The sequence below is a fragment of the Ctenopharyngodon idella genome, chromosome 10, assembly GCF_019924925.1.
Source record: "Ctenopharyngodon idella isolate HZGC_01 chromosome 10, HZGC01, whole genome shotgun sequence".
Lineage (NCBI taxonomy): Eukaryota > Metazoa > Chordata > Actinopteri > Cypriniformes > Xenocyprididae > Ctenopharyngodon > Ctenopharyngodon idella.
In genome coordinates, this window is record NC_067229.1 from 7,851,784 (window position 1) to 7,869,227 (window position 17,444).

The window sequence follows — 17,444 nt, forward strand, 5'->3', positions numbered from 1 at the left end:
GTCACAATGCAAAATTTGTTAAAATATGACCCGCACATTTCATGACCGTTTTCATGACTTATTTTTGGCAAGGAGTTTGATTGAGAGAGGCACATTTTGAATGAATATATAAAAAGAATGTGTATATATAAAAGAATGAATATATAAAGCTGCTGGATGAAATTTAATTACAACAACATAGTTGAAATGAACTAATTATTGTATAAAAACATGACACAAAGAAATGTATTTTAATTACATTATCCAGACATTAAATTAAATTCATTTAAAAATAATATTTTCACTTCATACACTGTACAAAAATAAACATCAATATGAAGCTGATTTAAAAAAAAAAAAAATACAAAACTTTTAAATTTATTTAAATTTAAATCCCTTCACTGGAAGGCTTAAGCCCCTGAGTGTGCGTTAGATGTTTATCAGCTACTGTTTTGTTGAAAAGATGAACATTATTGTCATTTAACAATTTATTCTGACAATGATGTAGTTTTACCACATTATTTTATTTCAGCCCTCAAGCAACTCCTCCATTGGGCTTAGCTGCTTTTTTCCTCCCTCTTCCGGCTGCAACACCATTAGTTTTCGTTTTCCCACCTCGCTTCCTACGGGAAAAAGCATTCTGGCCTTGTTTGGCCGTACTGAAAGTGATGCACTGGGAGTCCAGGAAGTCTAGTAGCTTTGCAGCACCTAACCTGATGCCTGCTGCTTTCAAGCTGGACCGCAGCTCCGCCAGGGAGAGAGGCTGGTACTGCAGCACGCGTCCGTACAGTTTTGGGTCGGATAGGATGAACTGACGAACTGCGAGGAGTTTGTCCTTCTCACGCACAACAGCCTGAGACGCTGTGATGCCCTCGCTGTCCGAGTCATCGTCTTCAGACACACATAGTTCAGGGTTCGACCTGGATAGAAGAAAAGAGTTGAACGAAGTTTCTTTGTAGTATTAATTGTGTCTATAGCCATATAGGAGCTGTACCTCTCGGACTCCGCAGTGGAGGACGTGTTAGAGTTTTGAGAGGCTGATAAAAGCTCATCTTCTTCACTTGGTGGCAGTTTCATAGGGGAGACAGCAGGGGGCGCTGTAGGTTGCTTAAAGGAGAGCAGCGCAGACTGGGAGTTGGAGGCAGTCGGGGGGCGTTGGGGTCCAGAGGTCTCCTCCTCAGACTCGGAGCTCTGCAGCTGGTGGGTGTACTGATGGATTTCTTTCAGCTTCAGAACCATCTGTTTCTTTGGCAGCGGACGCACACCAAACCTAGAGAAAAAAACAACATTATGCAGCTCTGTGTTTTTGAACATGTTGCTTTGGCTTTGTGAGGGCAAAGTTCCACAACATCTGCATTTGATTCTCATTAGAATGTTGAATATTTTAATACTTTAAAAAACGATTCTTAGGATGTACATGATGTTGATTTGGTCTAAACTGGTTTCCTAATGTGACGACCACTGTCAATTGAAGGGGGTAGTCAACCCAAAAATGAAAATTCTGTCATTAATTACTCACCCTCATGTTGTTCCAAACCCGTCAGACTTTCGTTCATCTTCAGAACACAAATTAAGATCTTTTTGATGAAATCTGAGTGCTTTCTGTCCCTCCATAGACAGCTACACAACTACCACTTTGACGCTTCAAAAAGTTCATAAAGAGATCGTAAAACTAATCCATACGAATTGAGAGGTTTAGTCCAAATTTTCTGAAGAGATACGATCACTTTATATGATGAACAGATTGAATTTAGGCTTTTATTCACATGTAAACATTGATCAACTCGCACATCAGTTGTGGTAAACAGAAGCTCAACCATGTTTGCTTGACGTGCGAGAACCAATGAGGTTCATTCTCGTGTGTTACGCAGCATGTTTGAGCTTCCAGAATAGGTTTTTCTCACGCGTCAAACAGGTTTGGTTAAGCTTCTGTTTGTGTTCGCTGATCATTGTTTATATGTGAATAAATCCTAAATTAAATCTGTTCATCATATAAAAGCTATCGTTTCTCTTCAGAAAATTTGAACTAAACCTCTCAATTCATAGTTTTACAATCTCTTTATTAACTTTTTGAAGTGTCAAAGTATCAATTGTGTAGGCTGTCTATGGAGGGATGGAAAGCTCTCAGATTTCATCAAAAAGATCTTCATTTGTGCTCTGAAGTTGAACGAAAATCTTACAGGTTTGGAACGACATGAGAGTGAGTAATTAATGACAGATTTTTCATTTTTGGGTGAACTAACCCTTTAAGAAATGGCATGTAAGAAAGTTTGTTTTTACATTATAAAACAATAAACACACTATTCAAAATTAAGACAAAGTACTTGGATTAAAAAAAAAAAAAAAAAAAAAAAAAAAATCACACCCATTGCTTCTGTGATGAATTACTCTACTTGGACACCTGTGTGAACACCCTGAGGGGAACTGACTTCATACTTGCACTAAAAAAATGACCCTGGAACCAGTTAGTTAAAAGTCCATTTTAAAAGTTCCTAAAGTTCTGAAAATAAAAAGTTTCAGAGTAATGTTTTCCACTTGGTTTGATATTTTGCTAACTATTGCAAAGACATGAATACATTTTTAAGCATGACAGTGTCTAAATACTCCTTTTACGCTCACCTATTGAGTCTGTTTTTGAGCTCAGGTGTGTCCATATCGGAGAAGCCTGGCATGGGGGTGATGGGTACCAGCGGTCCTTTATTTGTCTTTCTGCAAGCAACTGTGCAGAAAGTTAAAATTGATTTTAAGAAGGTTTTCTAAAAACAAAATCAATCTTACAGAGCTTTCTGAATGCATAATTAACAGATCTGTGCAGCCATGTCAGAAAAAAAAAAAAGAGCTCCAGGGAAACACAATTAACATGACAAAAAGGAGGACAACATGTTTTACCTGGAGTCTTTAGTTCGGCAACTCTCTTGGCAGAGGGAGCTGCCAGTCTCTGAGAAAGAGGAAAGGGAGCAACCTCTTCCACCTCCCAATCGTCCCACATGTCAGGGTCAGGTAGGCTGTGATTGAACGGACCTGGACTTGGATCAGGAGTTTTGTTACAAGCTCCAGATGCAAGAGGAGATGTGGCATGTAGATTTGTCATTTGTCCCTTACCCTTGAGATCTGGTGGACTAACTGTACTTTCACTGCTGTCAAGTTTTAGACTAAAGTGGGGCTTATGGCTTCCAACCCCTCCATCCAAGCCCCAGGAGTCGTCAAATGCAATAGGAGGCTCATCCATGTCACAGAATGAGTTTCCCGCAATATCCACCACTTCAACACTTTGATTTGCATGGTCTTCTCCCACTCTTCTTCCAAGCTCCTCCTTGTCACAGAATGAGTTTCCTGCAATATCCACCACTTCAACACTTTGATTTGGATGTTCTTCTCCCACTTCCATTTGTTCTATGCCATCATTCTCGCTCTCTCTCGCTCTTTTAGGATAACTGTAACTCAGAGAGTTTGGAGACGGACTGGAGCATCCATGATGAAGAGAGCTACTCTGCTTCTTCTCAGGTGTTTTACTAGGGGAAGGAGAACTCAGTTGTAGAGACACTACGCCAACTTTCCCCTGACTACCAAAAGATCCGCTATTACCTCTGCTATCCCCGGGCTGAACCTCACAGTCACCAGCCATAGGGGAGCCAAACGGGATCTGACGTTGTAAAGAAGAGTCGGAATGGAGAGGAGTGCTACTTGAAGGCTGTGGGATACCCTGGGTTGGACGTCCCATGATGGTGCCAGTGTGGGAGCCATCAGATGCTCGAGACAGTCTTAGAAGTTGAAGTGGTCTCTGGTAACCTGGAGATTGATCTGTATCAGTGCTGGGACGTTCTTTAAGGAGACTCTCAGAATCTGATTTGAACAGATTGGACAATGGTACCGGTTTCTCTTTAAGGCAGTTACTGCTTGAAGAAGCTAAACTAGCAGGTTTCAAACTGTCCAAGACGGAGGAAGAGGAAGAAGAAGATGATGTAGAGCAAGATTTGGGGAAGAGTTGGGTTCGGCGCATGCTAATGCAGGTCTGGGCAGAGCTACAGCGTGTGGATGGTACCGGAGTGGCTGGAATCAGCCAGGAAACCTCGGCAGAGCCATCAAACACACTTTCATTTGGAACCCCAGGACTATATTGCTCTGATCGGTCAGACTTGGCTTCTGTATCAGTCGTCACCTTCTTGGAAGCATTTACCTGTTTTCCGGCATGGCCTTGGGATCCTGATTCTTTGAAACTGTTCTCTGTGAGTTTAACTTTGCAAGCATAGCTTGTGGACATTTGAGGAGGTTCTGAGAAAGATTTGAAAGGAGACTGAGGGGACAAAGCACATTTATTGGTAGCTGCATTATTGTTGTCACTGTCCACATCCATTTCCTCACCGGAATCATCTGAGAGTACAATGAGCTCAACTTCTTTGTTGTGTGAATTTGGAGGGGAAGGAGGGTTTTCTATTCCTTGGCAGCTTGAATTGTCTTTTCTTAGGAGAGGCTTACCTTCCCCTACTGTATCTTCACCCTTATGTGGAACAGGAGACACACCAGGCATGGGAAAGGAAGTCTCACCTGACAAACTTAAGCTTAGTGGAGGGCTTATAGACAGGTCAATCACCTCACTGACACATGAAGGGCGAAATGGAGCAGGCGTGTTTCGCTGTAATGTGCATGGTGGCTTGTAATGTTGTTGCTGAGAGCAGGATGCTGGCGTCTGTGATGGTTCCATGTATTCACCTACAGACTGGGAGAATAAACGGTCATATCTCTTGTCTAGACTGGCATCTGGGTCTCTGTTTTCATTTGTGCCAGCATCTAATTCTGGAATCAAACTAACTCTCTCAGTCTCTGGACTGGGCTTTTTAAGGGTTTCTGTTGGACTTGTTACCATGGCAGCATCTGTCCCATCCACGCCTTGTTTGTTACTATGGCAACTGCTGGCAGACTTTTCTAAGAGGGATTCTGACTCATTTTTCTCTATCCCTTCATCCTTCTTTTCATTTTCGAGGGATGCATTTGCATCTCCCTCCTCTTCCTCAGCCTCTGTCGCAGCATCCAACATCGTCTCCATCTTCCTTTGCGTCGCTGCAAACTCATATATCTCGTCAAGCTCTTCCTCATCCACCTGGTCCTCTTTCTCTCCATCTCCTCTTTCTCGCTCCTCTTCCATGTTTCTTTCCTCTCCACCAATCTCTTTAAAATCATCCTCTTCTTCGCTGTCCCCATGCTGCCACATTGATTGGAGGAGCTCCAAGAAGTTGCTTTCTGCCAAGTTTTGGTCTTCTTGGTTCCTGAGATGAGGCTCAGGTGCTGGAAACATTTTAGACTCTCCTCTTGGGTTTTCCTCCGCGCTTCCGGAATATTCCTCACACTGCTGTTGCAGCTCAGTCAAGCCAAACCTGAAACAAACCACACAGATTTACTATCCACAATATATTGTTATCTAGAAGCAATTTATGTACTCAAAAAATTGAACCACATGATTGGGGCTGTCATGCTGACCTATCAGCAAGCTCCTGTACGTGTGGTAGCAGTGTGTGTGTCAGAGGACAGTGGGCTGTGTAAAGATACTGCAGGAGGGCCAGTACTGCCTCCCCAACCACATCACCCAACAACACCCTCTGAGCAACAGGCATACCCTCCTCCTGAACACCAAAACCTGAGTCATGAACCTACAAACACATGGTAACTGCTTGGTTATTTATCCGCACTTCTTAATGGTTAATGTTTATGGCGTCAGAGTAGAAATGCACTAACCATGTTGGCCAGCAGGGGGCATCGTGTGTACAGCATAAATGAGTGCGTGAAGAAGACGTCCCCACTGTCCACCTGTAACTGTACATCACTGAGTTGAGGGTTGTTGACCATACTGCTCAGATCTGATGATAGCTTTGAAACGTACACCTGAAAGACACAAAAACGGACATAGAAAAGTACTATAGAACATCGAGCCAATCATGATAGAGTACAGTATTAGGAGGTTAAAATTGAAGGAAATTCTTACTGAGACTTTTTTGGGTGTCTTCTTGTTATTTGTCTCTGGAACAAACCCACTAGAGGGAAGTTCATTCTTGGCGTCGTCTTTTTCTAAAGAACATGGGACAGTGTGAGCCAAGTGTAATAAACAATTGTGCCTTTTCGTGACACAATACCAGTATTACCTGACTTGTCCCCTGCGGCTGTGTGCTTTGTGTATCCATACTGGGTGAGGGTCATGCCTTCCTCTGCAAGCTCCATCAGGTCCTGCAGAGCCTGGGTGCCTGGTGTACCCGAACAGGGAGTGAGAGGACAGGTAGTCCTTTGTTGTGTTGGGCTCTGATCCGAAGGCTTTTCCTGGACCAAATCGGCTTCTGTAGTCACAGCTGGAGGTTTCTTGACTGGAGTAACTTCAAGAGACTTGACTTTTTCCCTCTGAAGTATTATAAAGAAACTTTAAGAAATAGCATCCACATATTTAACAAACAAAATATTCAGTGAGAAATAATGTAGAATGTGATTTTATCCGTTGGGATTTTAATGAAAAATGAAAATGTTGGTAAGGAATGTAAAAATCTGAACTACTGGCCCTATCCGACCAGCATAAAAAAATCCTTACTATTGGGGCCTGTAAAACATACAGAAGTTTTTGTGAAATCTCTAACAATAAATTAGTTTCTAAATTTCTAACTAATGATTTGTACTACATTTCATAATGTAGTAATGTTCATATTTTTAGTAATTCCAATTTGCAGAAATGCATTTAAAAAATAGAGGGTTTTTTCATGATCCTTTTTTTTTCTTTGATATACTGCACACTGGTGAACTGTGCACAATAAGACAAAGGGAATTTTAAATAAATTTTCCAGTAAAATAATGAACTTATAGCTGTCATGAAGTTATACTTTTAAATTTAAGGCTATTATTGTAAATTATAATTATATAAATTTGTTGTTCTGAAACACACATATATATAATGTTGATTTTTGTTTATAAAAATGCAATTTTTATAGTTACTACATTTTGATTAAAAAAAATTACATATTTTTTATGAACAAACATTTTCATTGGAATAATGCACACTAAAAATTGTGCACAATAAGACAAGGGGAATTTCTTAGAGTAAATGTCTGACCTCTGGTGCAACCCATGGCTGTATGAAGTTGCTTAATTCTGATGTGTAAAACTCTAAAACTGAGTCTGGTCCTCCTCCGTGAAGAGCACTTTTGTCCCAGAGGGGGGCGTGAGGATGGAGAGGCAGTGCGGAGGGGGATAGGGTGGGTGTGGGTGGAGAGGGGGGTCTGGAAAGGAGCCAGGAGAGATGAAACCCGCTCCTGTAGACGATTCAGTGCTGTCTGAGGGTCCTGAATGAGGAGTAGGGGTGGGTGGACAGGAGACGCTCCCTTCCTTCTCTTTCCACGGCCCTTACCTGAAAGAAAACAGGAATTATGTGCTATTTGTAATAACATGCCATTTTTTTTGCATATGTTTAACTGAAAAAGTGAGTTTACCTGCACCAGGTCTCCACTGTAATACAGGAGCTGTCATTGCAGGAGGGCTGGAGAGCTGAGCCAGTATCTCCCTCTCCTCCTCCACCTCTCGCACCTTTTCCATTTCCTGCTCAATTAGAGAGCGGGACAGAGCCAGCGCCATCATGGTGTCCTCGTCCATCTTCTGGGCTTTCCTCCTGATTCTCTTTTTCACAGGCACACCATCTCTCCTTGTTGTGCCACTTACTTGTCGTCTGAAGAACACAGAACATGTAATATAAATTTGTAGTTCTCCTGGGGACAATTTTTTGATTGTTGTGAGTGAAGCAGGGCAGGGCCGAGAGCCGTGGGAGTGGATCGAATGATAATGAGAGACAAATGTGTGACAAACCGCTCTCGAGTCCCATGGAAGGGGCTCCGAAAGGATGTAGGGATGACAATGAAGGGTGAGAGAGGACAGGGGCCTGGGACATTTTAAGTTGTTGTTTTATTATGTTATTGGTGGCAATCGGCACTGCTGTTCTTTTGTATGGTTCATTTTGTCATTAAACTTGACCAATTATATATATATATTAAAACATTAAAAGTAGTAATGTGTCCAAACTTTTAACCAGTATACATATATATATATATATATATAAAAATACACATAGAAAAATTGGTAACCCTTTTTATAAAAAGGTTTCATTTGTTAACATTAGTTAACGACATTAACTATGAACTAACAATGAAAAATAAATCTAAAACATTTATTAATCTTAGTTAATTTCAATATTAACTAATGCATTATTAAAGTCAAAAGTTGTATCTGTTAATATTATTTAATGGACCTGAGATAAAATGAACTAACAATTAACAGTTGTATTTTTTATTAACCAACGTTAACAAAGATTAATTTTGTTATTTTTCATTTTATTTTTAAATACATTTTTTTTTTTTTTTTTTTTTTTTAAATCTCACAATAAAGAAAAAAGGTTAAGAATATGTTACAAAGTCAACAAGTGCACAGCAGCTGACTTACGATTGGTCGGTGGTGTTGTGGCTCACTGTCTCAGCAGCCTGTCTCCTCAGAGCCTGGAGAAGATCATTGGGCTTCACACCCATATCAGTCGAGCAACGCTTCAGGTGGACAGACCGGCTTTTTTCTGATTTAAAACTCTTCCCGCAAATGGGACACTCTGGGACCCGCTGTCTAGGGTGGGAATGATGGGACGCCGAGGGAGCGCTGCTCTCATTGGCATCCAAACATCTGCAGAGCAGGAGAAAGAGGCAGAAGCCAAATGTGAAGCTCACCCTACATTGTTTGTGAAACAGATATGAATGATGCCAAATAATCTAGTGTGTGTTGTGGTGGTAATGCACCTGTTGATGTGCTGAGTGCGTAGAGGGGGACTCATGCTAGACAGATCTTTCTGACAGAGCTGGCAGAAGAACAATCCCGCCTCTTCCACGTCCCCAGCAGCCCGAGCCTCACGATCCATCTCCTGCTGGAGCTGAAGAGCCAGGGCTTCATCTCCACTCACATCTTCTGTAGGACAACATGCACACACACTTTTGAAAAAAATGTCTTTTATGATCATATGTGACCCTGGACCACAAAACCAGTCGCACGGGTATATTTGTTGCAATAGCCAACAATACATTATATGGGTCAAAATCATCGATTTTTCTTTTATGCCAAAAAATCATTAGGGTATTAAGTAAAGATCATGTTTCATGAAGACATTTTATAAATTTCCTACCGTAAATATATCAAAAAATTATTTTTGTGAGTGGATATGTATTGCTAAGGACTTCATTTGGACAACTTTAAAGATGATTTTCTCAATATTTTGATTTTTTTTGCACCCTCAGATTCTAGATTTTCAAATAGTTGTATCTCGGCCAAATATTGTCCTATCCAAGCTTATTTATTCAGCTTTCAGATGATGTATAATTCTCAATTTCAAAAAATTGACCCTTATGACTGATTTTGTGGTCCAGGGTCACATATTATAAAAATTTCAAACCATAAAAACTAATTTTGATTACAATTTAAACTAAAATTTACAAATTGTGTCAATTTTGGATGAAAGTCGTAAAGCAATTAGTCATGTTTTGCACCATATGCCATTATTTTCCAATAGAAGTATGAATTTATAGCTGTTATGGACTTTTAATTAAATATATAAAAAATACATATTGCTGAGGCCGGTAATACACACAAAGCTATTAACTGAATTTTAACTTCATACCTAATGATCTGCACTACATAATATGATGTGTCAAAATAAGTTTTGTGTTAATGAAAATTGGGAGGCTTGGGTGGGTGATCCCTGAGTCTATAAAGATTGAAAACCCCTGCTCAACACCCATACCTGTGTGCTGGATCCCGGCAGTGGTGGGATAGTTTCCTTCAGACTCTGTGGATGTGGGTTGGTTGGTCTCTGCACGTAGGAGTTTCTCTGGACTGGCTCTCTTAAACTGTTGCATTCTGCGGATCACGGCATCTTTGACCTTCCCTGTGCCAGATACATTAGCGACGGGCTGGGAAACATCGTCAGACACTACAGCCTGAGTCCTGTTGATGTTACTCTTTATTTCAGTCTTAGCAGCATCCTTCTTCTTTCTCCTCTTAGGGGGGTTTCTTCTAGAAGAGGGGGAGGATGGCTCCTCATCCTTGGTTGCTGATCTTTTCTCATCTCCAGATCCTCCTGCTCCTTTCCTCCTCACTCTTTTAAGGAGACGAGAGCAGAGGTCGGTGAAGTCCTGATCCGAGTCGTCCATGATGAGCCAATCACACACATGATCTGTCACATCAGTTGCTATATGGATCCATGTTTATGGATTAATAAACATAATTTGAATCTTTATATTGTGGATTAAATGTATATCAGGTTTGTCCGTTTATAAGAACTTTGGTTTGAAAAAGTCCAAGAAATAGCTGTACGTAATTAAATACATCATATTTACCTTTGTTTACATTTTACTTTGCCACTATTCGAACCTTATAGGCTAGTTTTGTCGGTTAACGTACTTTTATCACGATTTATTTCATACTATTTAAATACAGACCGTTGGCAAGACGCTCTTCATTTTATGTGTTTAATACAGATGATTTTATGTCGTAAAACGACGATTTTCTTGTAAAATATGCTGCAGTGGAGGTTTATATTGTTCAAAATACTGTCCCGCAACCGCCGCCGTCTACTTCCGGTGACGTAAAGTACGCGGTGACGCTTTGACTGCGTCGATTGCGAAACAATCATGTGATATTACTTACGAAATGATGAAATTGCTAAAAAGATTGTAAATAACACTAAATATGGCAAATTAAATTAGTTAATTCACGATTTTACATTAAGTATTTATGTATCTTATACTTTTAAACCTGACCGTAGTTAAATAAGACCACCGACGCAACAGTCTTTCTCAAGAAATCAACGTTGACTTTCTCAAAGTATCTTTATAATATAATATATAAAAATAACATTAAAGACACATGGGTTTGATCTGTTGCACACAGTTTATTTAACAATATGGTATATAAGTAAGAAATAAGTTTTTCAACCAGTTTATACAGTGATTTCATTCTCTCTTCCTTATATTTATAGTACTTTGCTTAATAACTTGCTTGATTTACATTAAGGGGAAAAGTAGAGCCCCTGTTCAAGTTTGTTTGAGAGGAATGAGGGTCAATACCAGAATTCATACTGCTCCAACAAGCGCTTGATCGCCCATTCCCTCCCACTCAGCTTAGGGGCCCCTCTCTCTCCCTCCTTCTCTCTCTCTCTTTCTCTCTCTCACTTTCTAGCTCTCTTTACATTTATATATCTGTATAACAAAATTAGGACAAAAAGCAACAATTTTCTACATCTGCAAGACAGAACCTCTGGATCCAGGCCAGTGAGATGTTGTAAATGTGTACATGTCCTCTTGGATTCGGTGTTGTATTGTCTGAGCGATGCACAAATGTGTCTGCATACATGCGTATGCACAGTTCCTATCAATACAAACATATAGGTCTCCTCATACAAACTTCACAATGAGGAAAGGAGGAAACGCCTCCGAATGCATGTCTTGAGAAAAAAAAAAAAAAAAAAAAAAAAAAAAAAAAATGGTACAACACTAGAATACCATCGCCAGGAAGGATGACAGACAGAGCGGAGAAACCCTGACCTAAACTCCCAGACAAATAATTTTACAGTCTTCCAACACAAAAATGCTGTAAAGTTAGATAAGGTACAAAACAAAAGGTATGAATATTATAATGAAGTTTCGTAATTTTCTTAAAAAAAAGAAAAAGGCATGAAACCAGACCCCCGCCCCAAAACAAAAAAATTAACCTGTAAAACAAAACATTGACCACACATGGGTCTAAACTGAACAAAAAATATATTCTTTGTGATTTATATTTCTTTTAAACAACAATTTTCAAATCCCTCTTAAAAGGAAGAAATCAGTCTTTTGTTTTTAGGAAACATCAACATTCCCTATCCTTGTCGACATAAATTTATTTTTTTTCATACATTTCTTCAAACTTTTTACATGTCAGTACAAAAAATTTGAGAATATTAGAGAAAAACCAACAGAGCCACAAAAAAGAGGAATGGGGAGACTATGGTGGGTGGAGTCTCCCATTAAACGCTACAATCCCTCCACAAATTTCTCCAGCGTGTCTCCCGTTGTGTCTCCCACCATACCTAAGTCACTGGGCAGCCCTCCGCGGTTGGGCGTGTTAAGCTGCGGGAGCATTGCACTCTGCTCGGGTGTGCCCAGGTGTCCCTGCTCCATGGAGCCAGGCATGGGTGTCGTCAGACCAGGGTGTGGTGATCCTGTGTGAGGCGGCACATGCTGCGGTGATGGCTGTGGCTGAACCTGTGGGGAAGGACTGGAATGTGGAGGAAGTTGCCGCGATGGAGGTCTAGGCGACTGTACGGGAGCCGGTGAGCACACCTGATTACTGAGTGCATTAGCCATGGGCTGGCCGGGTAGGTGTGCACCTTGCGGCTGACCGGAAAGCAGGTGAGCTTGTGGGCTCATGGGACTTGGTTGCGCCGGTGAGCCCATTGGAGGCTTGAGGACGACCTGCTGCTGCGGAAGCTGCTGCTGTTGCTGGAGCATGCGTTGGTGCAGGAGGTTGGGTGTGCCGTCCATTCCCAGCCCTGCCTGCCCCATCTGGGCCATGGGGGGCAGCTGGCCCATGGGTCCACCTGCTCCCTGCATGACCAACTGCTGCTGCTGCTGCTGCATTCGAAGTTGCGTGTAGTTGGTAGCAGTCCCTTGTGCCTGCGGGAACTGGCCATGTGCCTGCGGCATCACTCCCTGCTGCTGCTGCTGCTGCTGCTGCTGTTGTTGTTGTTGTTGTTGTTGTTGTTGTTGTTGCTGCTGCTGCTGCTGCTGGTGACGCAAAAGCTGGCGGCGGTACATTTCCTGCAGCTGCGGGTTGTTGGCGTGCGCAGGGTTCATAAGCTGACTCTGCGGTCCAAGAGCTGCCATGCCTTGTGGTGCAGGCTGCTGCTGTTGCTGCTGGGGTGCCATGCCAGGTCGTGGCACTCCCTGCATGGCTGCCATGTTCTGCATCGTAGGCTGTGCTGCATGCATGCCCTGTTGCGGTTGTTGTTGCTGCGGCTGGTTGGCGTGGTACTTCGCAGTCCTCTGTTTGATGAAGGCAGCCATGAGTTGCGGGTTCGATTTGAGGATGTTTAACACCTGCTGCTGTTGTTGGGGCGAGCTGGGTGATTTGAGGGTGCGTAGCAGGTCCTGCAAGGCATTGGGGGCGATGGCTCCAGGTCTCTGGGGTGCTTGCGGTCGTGGACCCTGTGTGGGCACCATCATACGCGGCTGTTGGGGCATCGTGGGTCTCTGCATAGGCATAGTCTGCTGAGGGCCCTGTGCAGGTTGCGGAGCAACCTGCTGCTGAGCCACTTGCATGCCTGGCTGAGGGCCTCCAGTCCACTGTCCTTGCGGCATGGGCTGCATGACCTGCTGTCCGCGTGGTCCGACAAGCTGCATGGGCGGCTGCATGGGGCCTGGCATGCGCGGCTGCTGGTGGTTTATGGGAAGGCCATTCATGGTCATGCGATAGTTCTGGTTGTGTTGAGCCTGTGCGACCATCTCTATATGCCGTGCCATTTTGACCGCCATAGGCGGAGGCTGTTGCTGAGGAGGCTGTTGCGGAGGTGGCTGCTGCTGGGGAGGTTGCGGGAGCGGAGACTGCTGCTGGTGTAGTGGGGAAGCCTGTGGGCCAGGTTTGCCTTGTGAGGCTGGAGGAGGGGGTTGTCCATTGCGGGGTGCACTGGGATAGGTCGGAGACATGACGCCTGCATTGGGTGTAGCTGGCTGGTTGGACAGCGGCTGCGGCGTTTGAGGGGTGTTGGGTTGCTGATGCGAGGTGGGTGTGCTGGGGGCTGTTGATGCAGGTGGTGACGGCAGGCTCTGAGGCATGGCTCGGCCCTGCATAGTGGCCATGCGTCTCCGCATCATCTGTGCCTGCTGCAGCCTGTGTTGCAGCTGCTGCTGACGCAGTTTGTGCTTGATATTGAGGCAGAAGGGCACGGGGCACTTGTTCTCCTGGCAGTGCTTGGCATGATAGCAGCAGAGTGCAATGAGCTGCTTGCACACCGGACAACCACCGTTTGTCTTGCGCTTGCAGCCCTTAGTGTGCTGCACCACACGCTTCATCTTCTGGCAAGATGGCAGGGAGCAGTTGGCATTGCGGCACTGGCAGGCATGCACCAGAGACTGGATGCAACGCTGGATGCTCAGACGCCGACTCTCCTGAGGACTCTTGGATGCCTCGCCGCTTTGGCTGTTGCTGTCATCGTCCAGACCCAGACCCCACTTAACCATCTGGTGCTCATGGCCCTTAGTGTTGTAGCAACTAATGCACAGGTCAAAGTCCTGAGGAAAGATGACAGGAATATAAATGGGATGACAGGAATATAAAAAGTCTTCTCATTATAAGAAATCAAATAATAGTTAAGATGCATTAACAACAAATGGACAAAAAAGATGTGTTCTCCACTACAGGTAGAATAGTAGCTATCAGATATACTCCCAAGAGGTTTCTTTCTTTTGTACTCCAATCAAAATAAAACTGATAAGCACACCCATCCAATACTGATAATCAAGGACAGCTGTAGCGTGTTAAAAAAGTCTCTGGATCTTACCTCACAGACAGTACAGTGCCAACGTGTCTCGACATGGTGTTTACATTCATTGCAGGTGTAGACAAAGCGGTCCTGGCCCTGGTTGTGCAATTCCACCAGCATGCACATGGTGCTCCACTTGCAGCGCCGCAAAGAGCTGAACTCCCAGTGCTTATCTCGTGCTAACGTCAAGAAGGCGTCCCTTCCATCCATTAGGTCGCAGGCCAGAGGGGGATCGGGGTCAATGATGGGTAGTAATGAGTTGACCATGGGCCCAGAGTGCAGATGGATTACAAAAAACACCTGCGAGGACAAGTAGGAACAGGTAAGAGGTTATTCCTAAGAAAAACACTTGGCTTACATGCATATAAAAGCTGACATTCAAAACAGTGAAGAACTTGAAGTTAAACAAAGCACATGAATCATGCAATGCCTCAGAGAGCAGGTTAACAGTCAGATGAAGAACATATAGTAGACCTCTTTGTGTTTCTCCATTGTGGCGTAGAGTTTCTGAGAAAGGTCATTGGCTACATTCGGCATCCCAGGTTTCTTTTTATTAGCTCGGCTCACACTACTTTTATTCTTATTTGTTTTCTTATTGTTCTTCTTCTTCGCATTCTTACTGTCCCCTGGCGTGCCCTGTTAGAAAGGATGAAAATGTCATGATGTCTAAATAGAATGTTTCGGGTTTATAAAACAACAGGAATAACAAACATCAACAGGGTATCTATAATATATATATATATATATATATATATAAATAAAGGCTTCTCTCATTCACCTCCGGAGTTTCACAAGCAGCCGTGTTTTCTTCTTTTTTCCTCTCCTCTTCCTCTTGTTCCAACTCCTTGATGCTCTCCTCCAGCACATTGGGCCAAAAATCACCCTCAAAATATGGAAGTTCGTTTGCACTCGTCAAACGGTCCTCTGTGGCTTGCTTAAAGATGTCCTATCAAATACAAACACCTTTTATTTATACCATATACTCAGGTATTTTATGGCATATACACAATCAAACACTGATTTGTAAAACAGAAAGAGATTTATTAAAGTTTTTAAAAGATCATATGGTCTCTGCCATACCTTGTAGTCATGCAGTATCCGCTCAGCAAAGGCCTTGTCCAGCATTTTGCGGTACCACTCTTGCAAGCGCTTGGGTTTTGGGATTTTCTGGTCGGCAGGGTGACAGTGGAAGATATAGTCATCACCTTCACTAGGCGGACATGCCCAGATGTGCGCCGTAACATATCTACAGTGGAAATGTTCAAAGTTCAGAGCATGAATGACAACTGTATTTGATGGGATTTGAGAAAAAAGTCTATGCTGAAACTTACCCAAGCTTCTTGACGTATTCCAAATAGCCAATGAGAATTTCATGATAGACTGCCGTTCTCAGCATGCGAGGTCTGAAGAAGTGAATACTATCAAGGTACGATATGTATACCCGTCTAGGTAGGTAAAAAAAAAGAAGACAAAGAGAAACTTTTAACTTCACTGCATGCTGAGCACTATAAGCATCGCTATAAGCATCTGTTTTTCGCTAAAGAACTCTGGTTAGAGTGTACCTGGTGTTAGGGAAAGGGCAATCAGAGCTGTACTCTTGAACGTGCATGCCGAAGAAACACACGTCCACTCCGTCAATCTCCTCAAAGGCGAAAAGTGCTTTGGTTCTGTAGGGGAAGCTCTCGCTCATCTCTCCTGTGTCTACAAACCTGAAATGAAGCAGGGGTTTAAGCCACCTTTACCTTTTCAAAGAACAAACATTAACACGCCACTATAGCATTAAGATTATGAGTAATGAACCAATATTGAAATAGGTAAAACTTTGATTAAGCAAATAAGTCTTTCAAATGATTTTTTTCTTTTCACAACATGGCATATAAACACATCAACCAGACCAGCTAACTTATTGGATCAACATCCAAACTTTCCCTCTGAAGGGTCATCTGAAGGCTAAAACACCATATTATGAGATTGGCTTACAGTAAATTAAAAGGTAAGCAAGGTTAAGTTTACCTGGTCTTCATGCCAGGTTTGACCTCCACCGTTTTGTCTGAACTGGCTACAACTCGCACAAACACCTCTCCAGCTTCCGGATGGTTCTGTCTCTTCAAGTACTTGTTCACCCGATCTTCTATGTACGTGCCTAACCGCGTTGTCTGCAACCCTGGATCGAAGATGGCAACATTTAGCACAAAAACAATTTTAAAGAGATAGTTTTTAACGATACCTGAAAGATTTCATCCTCAGAAGACTCAATTCATTTGATTACTTTTACAATATTTTTATAACCTTTTTAAATCGTCAACATTTTGGTTGCATGGACTTTAAAAGGAGGGATAGTAATCTCTCAGGTTTCATTAAAAATATCTACATCTGTGCTTCAAAGATGAAAGAAAGCCTTATGGTTTGGAACGACACAATGGTGAGTAATTGATGACAGAATTTTCATTTTTCGTACGGTGAACCATCCATTTAACATTAATGCATCACATGAACAGACACATTACTTACTTTTTGCTGAAAACTTGTTCTCTTTTCTCGACTTTCCACTTTTTTTCAAACAGTTATCACAGATGAAACTGCAGAGAGAAACGCTCATTAGTGCCGATTTCCCGCATCGTGTCCAGAATTGCTATCAAAGCAACACTGTTCGCTCTGAAGTGCTTTCAAACTCACCCAGAGGGCCAGATGACATCATAATGCAGGACACATATCTGATGCATCTTCCGCCCACAATCTTTACATTCAACAAACCTGAAAAGAGGAAAATTGATTAACGGGGGATATAACATGTTCACAAGCTCTGTATACTGGCAGGTTTTACTTGTCTGAATGTGTAGTCACTAACTGCAAGCGCAGGTCGTTAAGATGAAACACATCATTCAGCTACTTT

The 17,444-nt window shown here is 42.6% G+C and overlaps 2 protein-coding genes across 4 annotated transcripts in view; both read right to left on the bottom strand.

The window, feature by feature from the left end:
- Positions 1-5,340: 5,340 nt before the first annotated feature.
- Positions 5,341-10,632, bottom strand: slx4 (SLX4 structure-specific endonuclease subunit homolog (S. cerevisiae)). The gene is made up of 6 exons (XM_051908166.1): positions 9,776-10,632; positions 8,781-8,946; positions 8,440-8,667; positions 7,440-7,672; positions 7,064-7,357; positions 5,341-5,351 (listed from the first exon to the last, which is right to left on the bottom strand). Exons 1-6 carry the CDS (start codon positions 10,182-10,184, stop codon positions 5,341-5,343), a joined length of 1,341 nt encoding a protein of 446 aa, XP_051764126.1. The 5' UTR covers positions 10,185-10,632.
- A 272-nt stretch (positions 10,633-10,904) lies between these two features.
- The window catches only part of crebbpa (CREB binding protein a), a 42,972-nt gene continuing 36,432 nt past the window's right edge, over positions 10,905-17,444 (bottom strand). For all 3 annotated transcript variants that reach the window (XM_051909062.1, XM_051909061.1, XM_051909060.1), the window contains 10 exons: positions 17,228-17,305; positions 17,063-17,130; positions 16,565-16,715; positions 16,114-16,260; positions 15,883-15,996; positions 15,632-15,797; positions 15,330-15,497; positions 15,026-15,187; positions 14,570-14,851; positions 10,905-14,300 (listed from right to left, as the gene is read on the bottom strand). In XM_051909062.1, the coding sequence (XP_051765022.1) occupies positions 12,045-14,300; positions 14,570-14,851; positions 15,026-15,187; positions 15,330-15,497; positions 15,632-15,797; positions 15,883-15,996; positions 16,114-16,260; positions 16,565-16,715; positions 17,063-17,130; positions 17,228-17,305 (3,592 nt within the window). In that variant the 3' untranslated portion in view covers positions 10,905-12,044. The remainder of the gene's footprint in view (positions 14,301-14,569; positions 14,852-15,025; positions 15,188-15,329; positions 15,498-15,631; positions 15,798-15,882; positions 15,997-16,113; positions 16,261-16,564; positions 16,716-17,062; positions 17,131-17,227; positions 17,306-17,444) is intronic.